The sequence below is a fragment of the Alosa alosa genome, chromosome 2 (assembly GCF_017589495.1).
Source record: "Alosa alosa isolate M-15738 ecotype Scorff River chromosome 2, AALO_Geno_1.1, whole genome shotgun sequence".
Lineage (NCBI taxonomy): Eukaryota > Metazoa > Chordata > Actinopteri > Clupeiformes > Clupeidae > Alosa > Alosa alosa.
Window position 1 is genome coordinate 25,016,304 of NC_063190.1, and position 10,000 is coordinate 25,026,303.

Consider the following 10,000-nt stretch of genomic DNA (forward strand, 5'->3'; position numbering starts at 1 on the left):
CAACCTCTCATCCTCTTTCTCTGTGATGATGCAGTATTTATTTGCAATATCTCAAGGGTTGAACTATGTTGTGCCCAAAGATTCTAGAGCGGAGCTCTGTTCTAGAATCTTTGGTTGTGCCTGTGTGTGTTCTAGTATTGCAGAGGATAAAGTGGATCTCTTGACAAGTGCAAACTCTTTCACTTGTGCTAGCAGAGATGGATGGATGCATGGATAGATAGATAGGGAGATATAGGTAAAGTAGGAGATAGAGAGATACAAAGTGGCACTGGCTGAATGCCAGCCCTTCTTCTCACTGGCGTGTGATGTTTGCATCCCCCTTGGCACAGAAATCATAAGCTGCATAGTGAGATGGCATCCCACCAGCTTCTGAAGAGCCGCTCTTAGATGGTCATTAACACGAGGGCCAACACACACACACACACACACACACACACACACACACATATAGGCACGCACATACACATACATACACATACACACACACATGTACAGCGGGGGAAATAAATATAAAAAAAATTTTCAGTAAGTATACTTCCAGTGAGGGTATTCGCAAATGCTAATAAAAAGCAGTACACCAAGGCAAAGAAAGGCAAGGAAAGGCAAGGAACAAGCTGGAATCTGTAAGTAGTTAGAGAGTAATTATCCCTCCTATCTGTGCAAATTAATATAAGCTGGGTTAGTACCTATTGATGGGCTATAAAAAGGTTTTTCGTCACCAAGGTGTCACACAAGAAACATCTCGTGATGGATAAAAGCAAAGAGCTCTCCCAACCTTATTTTTGAAAAACATATCGATGGGACTGGTTACAGATGCATTTCAAAACTTCAGAATCTTCCAGTAAGCAGTATTGGAGCCATTATCTGCAAGTGGAAAGAACATCACAGCATCATCAACTGGCCATGCCCAGGAGCTCCTCGCAAGACCAGGGAGTCAGGATAGACAGACCCAAGAGCCAATGAAGCTCCAGACTTGGAGGCAGCAGGCTCAATTGTTCATTTAAAGTCACACAACATTTGGACAAGCCTATAAAATACTGAGAGAATGTAGTCTGGTCAGACAAAAGCAAAAGCTTTTTGGATGTCATTACTACACATCATGTTTGGAGGAGAAATGACACTGTACATAACCCTAAAAATACCATACAGAGAGGTTTGGGGGTGGTGGCATCATGGTGTGGGGCTGTTTTTTATCTCATGGTACTGGCAGACTTCATGCAGTTGAAGGAATAAAGAATGGAGGCATTTTTTCCGGGAGAATCTTGCCATCCACCAGGATGATGAGGATGAGACGTGGCTAGACCTTCCACCAGGACAACGATCCAAAGCATACAGCAAAGAGAACTTTCAAATGGTTTCAGAGAAAGGAAATCAAGGCCATGACTTAAATCCAATTGAATATTCCTGGTAGGAACTAAAAAATAGGATTCACAAGAGGGACCCCTGGAATCTTCGAGATTTAAAAACTATCTGTTTAAAAGAATGGGCCAAAATCACACCTGAATACTGCGACTGATTAGTTTTGTCATACTGGAAATGTCTTGAAGCTGTCATTACTAACAAAGGCTTTTCCATAGGGTATTTCAGAATTTTCAGTAGGCGTGTTCAACACTTCTTCTCTCTGTCATTCCACTTTATTACACTTTTCCACACATATACCACACACACATGTAATCCACACATTTTTTATATGTGTGGATTACCTGGGTTAATACTAATGTCTGGTAAAATGTAATGCGAATAACCTCACTGGAGGTAGATTTACGGTACTGAAAAACATGTTGATGTGTTCAATACTTATTTCACCCGCTGTATACACACATGCACACACACACACACAAACACACACACACACACACACACACACACACACACACACACACACACACACACACACACACACACACAAGGGGTGGGAATCACAAATGGATACTGTCATGATACTTTGCCCACAGTAATGACAATATCATGATTCAGTGATTCTGTTATACTCAGAAATATTTAGAAGAGGAAAAAGGCAGAGTATGTATTTATTCACTGCCTTTCACAAGGGATGAAAGTATCTCAAGAAATAACAAACATATTTTTAAAGGATTAAAGAAAAGGGATATACTGAAATGTCTGGATTAATATGAATCAGAAAACCTTACGACAGCCGCCATAACAACTATGCCTGTACGGTGCGAGACAAGAAAATGAATGTTCATTTACTGTAAACAAACATGCAATTTAAAATTTCAATGAATAATGTAGTCCTTGATTTTATTTCAGTACACATTTAGTCAGATTCAGGGACATTTTCTTCATTGGCCCCTAGATCCTCTATATCTGAGTGTACTCAAAACTCTGGCCCACAGTTGTACACAGTCCTGTCTTAGTAAACAGTAAACAAAACACTGGTTGCACAAAACACTGTTCCATCCAGTCAACAGCAGTCAGTGTCAAAACAACCTTTTGAAGACTTCTGTCCCTTTAAAAATTCTCTGCAGTGGATACATTGCTGAGATTGAGGCTCTCTAAAGTTACAAGCATTTCTATCGACAATAAATTCTGATCTCTTTACATAGAAAAGTTGCGTCTGTGTAGTGTGCAAATGCCGAAAAGGTCAGACAAGTTGTTTTAGATATTTTTGGCTGTTCATGACTAGGACTACAGGTAACCTCACAGGAGCACATGAGTGTCCTACTCATATTCAAGAACGGTGTGTTGTGTTGAGGGTTTTGTCTTGACAGGAATTGGACACTATTGTGAACAATAAGTCATTGTTCTCATGCAAGGACACCATCTTTTCACAAAAAGCTTCCTGCTTGAAGACTCTGTCCTGCTGCCATCTGGTAACACAAAGCAAGGGAAAGTAAAAGTACAAAGAGCAAAGAACAAAGTTTGGTTGTCTTGTGGTTGAAGCAAGTTTTCTTCAGGCACACATAAATCTCAGTTGTACTGTTTAAAGTGTGTTTTGATGTGGTAATTTCCTCCTAACCATTGCATGGTCTGTGTGTCTGTCTCTGTGTGTGTTTGTCAGGGAGAGGAGGAGAGTTTCGTCCTGAAGTCGTGCATACGGAGGAAAACAGACTCCATTGAGAAGCGCTTCTGTTTTGACGTGGAGGCTGTCGACCGGTAAGATTTATGAACAGCAGGGGGCGGTGTTAGCACACAGACAAGGAAAAAAGAGAATGAGAAAGATGTGCAAAGAACAGAGAGAGAGAGAGAGAGAGAGAGCCTCACTTGGCAGGTATAAAGTTGGCAGACAGTAAAAATGTCGAGGCTCTCTTTAAAGTTTGTCTAACCACAGATGGAAATAGTGGTGGAGCCAACCCCAAATATCTCTCTCTCTCTCTCTCTCTCTCTCTCTCTCTCTCTTTCTCTCTCTCTCTCTCTCTCTCTCTCTCTCTCTCTCTCTTCCAGGGCTTCACAGCTATGTGAGATTCCTATGGCAGTATACCCATTTGATTAAGATTCTATACACGTCTCTATATAGTCCTTACACTCTTCACAGAACCTTCAAAGGTCATACCTGCATTCTACTTTGATTAAGAGTTCTTAGTGGAATCCCAAGGGAATTCCAAGAGCAGATTAGAGCTCCTCAAGCTCTAAAAGAAACCCGTAAAGGCTCAGGGATAAGGATAGGGATAAGGATGGAATTTACGTGCTGGTAACTTTCAGCAAGTAAAATAGGAAATGGTTTGTGGCATTACATGATAGACAGTCACGCAAGAAACACACACTCTCTCACAGGCATGCACACACGCATGCATGCACAAACACACACACACACACATACACACACACACACACAAATACACTCACACACTCACAAACCTTAGTGCCAGTGAAGTGAAGGTCTGGAAGTTGCCTGGTGTTGAGTTGTAGACATTTGAGATTAGAGGAGCTTAATTGAAAACTTGTGTGTGTTAATTGAAAACTTGGATGTTTTGATGAATTGAGGGTATTCAAGAGCCAATCTGGATCACAAAGATAGGAGGCTCTGGTGTATTAACACTGTGTGTGTGTGTGTGTGTGTGTGTGTGTTTTGATTGCCAGGCCTGGTGTGATCACCATGCAGGCTCTTTCAGAGGAAGATCGCAGGTTATGGATGGAGGCCATGGATGGTCGAGAACCAGTGTGTATAATACCCCTCCCCCCGCCCCCCCACACACACACACATGTAATACCAGTTCATACAGTATACACAAACATGCACACTGCATTCCCATCTCTTTCTCACATCTCAGCCCTCTATGGGACTCTACTTCTAAATGCGTACAGAATGGTCCACATTTACAGTGGTCTAATCTTGGACAGATGGACAGATAGCCTATGGTGGTAGCCTCAATCCTCTCTGTTTTTTGTCAGTAATGAAACAGCCAGTGAGTGTACATGTGGGTCTTCTTCTCTGGCTTCATTTTAGAGGCTGTTGGGAGGGAGGGATGGTAAAGACGGTGTTAAACTGTCTCCGTGATGTGTTGTCATGGCGATGCTTATTGCTGTGATGCAGCCGCCTGTCCTCAGAGAGCCTGTGCTCGCAGATCAAACGCACGCAGCACATGACCAAGAGGCTGGGGGACGTGGGGAACCAGCAAAGTACAGGGAGCGTATGACTGATTGGTAGAGCGGAAGTGTTATATTGGGATTGATTGTACTCATACACGTGCACTCACTCTCGCACACACACGCGCACATGCGCGCGCACACACACACAATGCAGTCACACACACACACACACACACACACACACACACACATCACACACACACACACACACACACACATTATGTGCAGTCACAGACAAACACACACACACACACACACACACACACACACACACACACACAGCAAGCACTCACTTTTGTATTCTGTTTCCCTCCTAGGTGTACAATATGAATAAGGACAGTCAAAATGAAGCCAGTAAGTCCTGTACTGTCTGTGTTCTCATCACCGTGGTCCCTTAGAGAGATGCAACAAGACACACAACAGTGTTATTTTCTGTCCCTCTTATTCACTCCCCCCCCCCTCGTCCTCTCCTAGTGGCTCAGTTGGATGTCACCGGTTTCAACGTGGTGAAGAAGTTCATCTATGCAGTTGAAACCAGAGGTATGTTTGTGTATGCCATTGCTTATTATACTGTATTTCACATACATGTTACATATGTGTGATTATAATAGTTCACATACATGCTAAGAAAAAAAGCATGTCCTTTTGTATTCTAAAAGGCTATATATTTATTTATTTCACAATTTATAAGAATTACCAGACTTTGTATCTGATACAAAAATGATAGTGATCAAAGTATGTTTCCGTGTCTGTGTGTGTGGGGGGGTATGTTTGCCTGAAACAAATAGTTTGTAGCGAACAGTTAAGCCTTTGGAGTATCTGTTTGTTCTACTTGAAACCTACTGTGAATATTTGTGTGTTGTGTGTGTGTGTGGGTAGGCATTGAGGACCAGGGCCTGTACCGGATCGTGGGTGTGAACTCCCGAGTGCAAAAGCTGCTGGGTCTCGCCATGGGTAAGACTGAATCTGAAACTGTGTGTGTGTGTGTGTGTGTGTGTGTGTGTGTGTGTGTGTGTGTGTGTGTGTGTGTGTGTGTGTGTGTGTGTGTGTGTGTGTGTATCAGACAGAAAGAGAAATCCGAGAAATAGGAAGGAAGAGATGGGTGAAGTGAAGTTTAACTGAGGGACTATAGACACACAAAGGTTCCTGTGTATTATAAATCTATATGTATTAGTGTATAATGTTTTGATATACATTAAAAAACAACATGTTGTCCAATTTATACCACCTCTGCAGTCGCATTATTTTTGTCTACACAAACATAGCTGATGCCTACAAAGCCACTCCCCTCCCCCACCTAGGACACTCAGATCACCTCTCATTGTTTCTACTGCCCAAGTATTCAGCACTCATCAAACGTGTGGAACCAACAGTAAGGACAGTCAAAGTGTGGCCAGAGGGAACTGACTCTGCACTTCAGCAGCGTTTTAAAAAACTGTAGAGTGTTCGCAACTCAGGCCACCCATGACCTCCACATGGACATTGATTCATATGCCTCCTCCGTTTTGGAGTTATCAACTCCAACATCAACAGTGTCACCACCCTCAAACGGATTACGACCTTCCCTAATCAGAAGCCATGGATGAACAGTGAGGTCAGACTTCTGCTGAAGGCACGAGACAATTGCATTCAGATCTGGTGATGCTCAAGCCTATAGCTCATCCAGGGGCTAATCTGAAAAGGGGCATCAAAAAGGCCAAGCACAACCACAAGCTTAAGATTGAGGATCATTTCAAGAACAACTCTGACCCCTGACACATGTGGTAAGGCATCCAGGCCATCACAGATTACAAAACTACTAACTCCACCCCCCCTGTCACCAACACCACCTGTGCTTTAAAACCACCTGCCAAAACACTCCACTGCAACAAGCCTTAAAGCATCACCAAAGAGTTTTTTGTACCTTAAAATAAAGTTTCCAAAATCGTTTCAGTGGTTCATCAACTCATAACAGGGTGAACGGCAATTCTGCATTCGCTTCACAGCCCTCTATCAGCTATAACTGCACTATAGAAGTTTACCAGATCGGGTAGCGGATCTGTAGTTCGATGGAATGAGACATAAGAAACTACAAATTTGACTTGCATCTGATGTCGCAATACATGCAAAATACTACCTTCTACCTTGCAAAATATTCTACCTTGTCTGTGGACATCGTTATTTGCAAAGCCGGTGCTGGATAAACATATAGTGTGCATGCGACAGAGGGAAAGTTCTTTGGTGTTGCTTTAATGACTTCCGTCCAGTCGCACTCACCCCCATCATCACGAAGTGTTTTGAGAGACTGGTCCTCGCCCACCTCAAGACCTGTTTACCACCCTCACTGGACCCCTTCCAATTCGCCTACCGTCAGAACAGGAGCACAGAGGATGCCATCTCTACAGCACCCACCAATAGCAACACCTATGTAAGTATGCTGTTCATTGACTTCAGCTCAGCACAAACTCAGAGAACTGGACATCAGTACCTCAGTCTGTTAGGTTAGAAAACCACACCTCCTCAACCATCACCCTGAACACCGGCGTTCCACAGGGATGTGTGCTGAGCCCTCTCCTTTACTCCCTCTTCACCTACGACTGCACACCCATAGATGGCTCTAACATCATTGTCAAGTTTGTAGATGACACTACGGTGATTGGTCTCATCAGCAACAATGATGAGACGGCCTACAGGGAGGAGGTCCAGCACCTTACATCGTGGTGCACTGATAACAACCTGGCTCTCAACACCAGAATGACCAAAATGCTCATTGTGGACTTCAGGAAGTCCAAAGCTGGCATACACACCCCCATTCTCATCAACAGGACTGAGGTGGAGCGTGTCACCAGCTTCAAGTTTCTGGGTGTCCACATCTCTGAGGACCTCTCTTGCACCCTCAACACCTCTACCCTGATCAAAAAAGCTCACCAGCGTCTCTTCCTTCTGAGGAGACTAAAGAAGGTCCATCTGTCTCCTCAGATCCTGGTAAACTTCTACCGCTGCACCATCGAGAGCATCCTCACCAACTGTGTCACAGTTTGGTATGGCAACTGCTCTGCATGACCGGAAAGCACTGCAGAGGGTGGTGAAAACTGCCCAACGCATCACCGGTTCCTCACTCCCCTCCATCGAGGCCATCCAGAGCAAGCGATGCTTGTGTAAGGCGCGCAGCATCATCAAAGACTGTTCTCACCCCAACCACTGACTGTTAACCCCACTCCCCTCCGGGAGGCGTTACAGGTCTCTCCGCATCCGAACCAGCAGGTTCAGAGGAAGCTTCTGTCCTGCGGCTGTCACCCTACTAAACTCTAGCTCTGCTTCCCGGTGACATCCAACGAACTAAGCCCCCATCCCCCCTGCCTGATGCTTCCTTGCCTGTGCCAGGGACAACAAGGAGGCCAACATCCCCCAGCCCCCACTTACTGTAATTACACTTATATAGCCATATTCTACTGCTCTTCATCCTGCACATACACTTATTCTTAATACTATTATAATGTTACTGTCTCTGCACTACTATGGTACTGTTACCACACTGCACATAGCTGTACATACTGTACATATCTGTTTATATGGTTCATACTAAATATCCATATTTATTCAGTTTTTCTGTAATATATTCTGTTAATACACTGCATATATATATATTGTTACTACTACTACTACTACTATAATGGTACTGCCACTACATTGCACATATCTGTACATGTTGTTCATACATTGTTCCTATTACATAGCCATATTTATTCTGATCTTATAAGGTTAATGCTAATATACTATATATACTATATAATATACTAATGCACACACTTATATTTACTTTATACTACTCTAAACCACCTTCTGAAAACAACTGTATACTACTGTCTACACTGCACTATATCCTTTGTCTTGTCTATGCACCACCTACTTTGTATATCACATTGCACTTTTTCTGCTTTTTTGCACTTCTGGTTAGACACAAACTGCATTTAGTTGTCTCTGTTCTTGTACTCTGCAAAATGACAAAGTTGAATCTAATCTAATCTAATCTAATCTAATACATTTTGTACATTATCACAGATAGCAGTAAGCAATAACAATTGTCAGGCTGACACTGGTAGACAGGAAACTCGGAAGGCTGCACAGGAGTATTGGTGTGTGCAGAAGATTTTATGATAAGATTGAATCACTTATTAATTGCGAACAATTGTTGCATTGCTTCCTTTGAGATTACAAATTTGGGAGACACACTCTGTCAGCACATGCAGACACAAACATAGACACCTAAGCATACTCATGCACACCCATGTCTGCCCTTTCAACCTGGCACCAGACCCTAAGGCTAAAAGTAGCAGGACTCCTTGTTGTACAACCGGGGTAGGGTCATCCGTTGGGTATTTTTTTGTACATTCAGCCTCTTCTCGACAGATCCTGATGATTGAAAATAAACCAAACAACAGATTTTACGAATTAAAAATAACCCAACGCGTTGCACGCACATGCCCAGTCAGAGTGAAGGAATGTGCTCCTTCATGGTGGAGATGTCCCAGAGGGAGGGAGGAGTGGCGTTGGGTCTGATGTGGTCCAGGTGCCTGGATGGCCATGAAAAAACCAGACATCCCACACACTTGAGAGTCATTCAGCCTCTCTCTCTCTCTCTCTCTCTCTCTCTCTCTCTCTCTCTCTCTCTCTCTGTGTCTCTCTCTGTCTCCCTCCCTGTTTGTGTGTGTGTGTTTGTGTGTGTGTGTGTGTGTGTGTATGTGTGTGTGTGAGAGAGAGAGAGTGTTACCATGTGCGTGGTGCTCCAGATCATCTGAATCCGCTCTGTTCTGGTTCCGAGGGGCCACTCCTCTTGGATGTTTTTCGGTGACCACATGTGGCCTACCGCTCTCCTGCTTTTAGCTTCTCCCACTCTTCTTGTGTATCTGAAACAAACAAACAAAAAAACGTTCCGTCTCGCGATGAATCATTTATGCGCTCAGGCCTACCATTACTCAGGAAAGTATATTTAGAAATACCACCCCTCCCCACCCCCCTTGTCAATCAGAAAGGGTGGCATACAAAAACCAGTGGAGGAAAATAACTGTCTGTAATTACTGTGCCTCGGGCATTGCAGGCTAATGGATTTCTCAGCCAGAAGGTGCACTAAATGTGTGTAATTTAGCAATCATTCATAAGGTATAGCTACAGTAGTATTTAGGAGCATTTAAGGGTGCACCACTACCATATACATACATATTATACGCAGCATATAACAACATGGCATAATAACATAAGAAGTGGATTTCCCCTCCCCCAGACTGGAGAGCCAGAATGGTTATATAAGTTTTGCATGATGGGATTATGCAATATTGTGGCATGAAGCAGAATAAGCTCGTAACAGGATATTCAAGAATTGAAAACAAACTTAATTTTGTGGATAAACTAGTCGTATTATTCTGGCCAGCATGTACACTGTAAAATTAAAGATGAGAATTTTGTTTTTGCT

At 43.3% G+C, this 10,000-nt stretch overlaps 1 protein-coding gene across 3 annotated transcripts in view; it reads left to right on the forward strand.

Annotated features, from left to right (window-relative positions):
- The window catches only part of LOC125284601 (rho GTPase-activating protein 26-like), a 60,897-nt gene that overhangs the window by 34,775 nt on the left and 16,122 nt on the right, over positions 1-10,000 (forward strand). For all 3 annotated transcript variants that reach the window (XM_048228626.1, XM_048228610.1, XM_048228617.1), the window contains exons 10-14: positions 3,023-3,117; positions 4,042-4,120; positions 4,869-4,905; positions 5,026-5,091; positions 5,431-5,505. In XM_048228626.1, the coding sequence (XP_048084583.1) occupies positions 3,023-3,117; positions 4,042-4,120; positions 4,869-4,905; positions 5,026-5,091; positions 5,431-5,505 (352 nt within the window). The remainder of the gene's footprint in view (positions 1-3,022; positions 3,118-4,041; positions 4,121-4,868; positions 4,906-5,025; positions 5,092-5,430; positions 5,506-10,000) is intronic.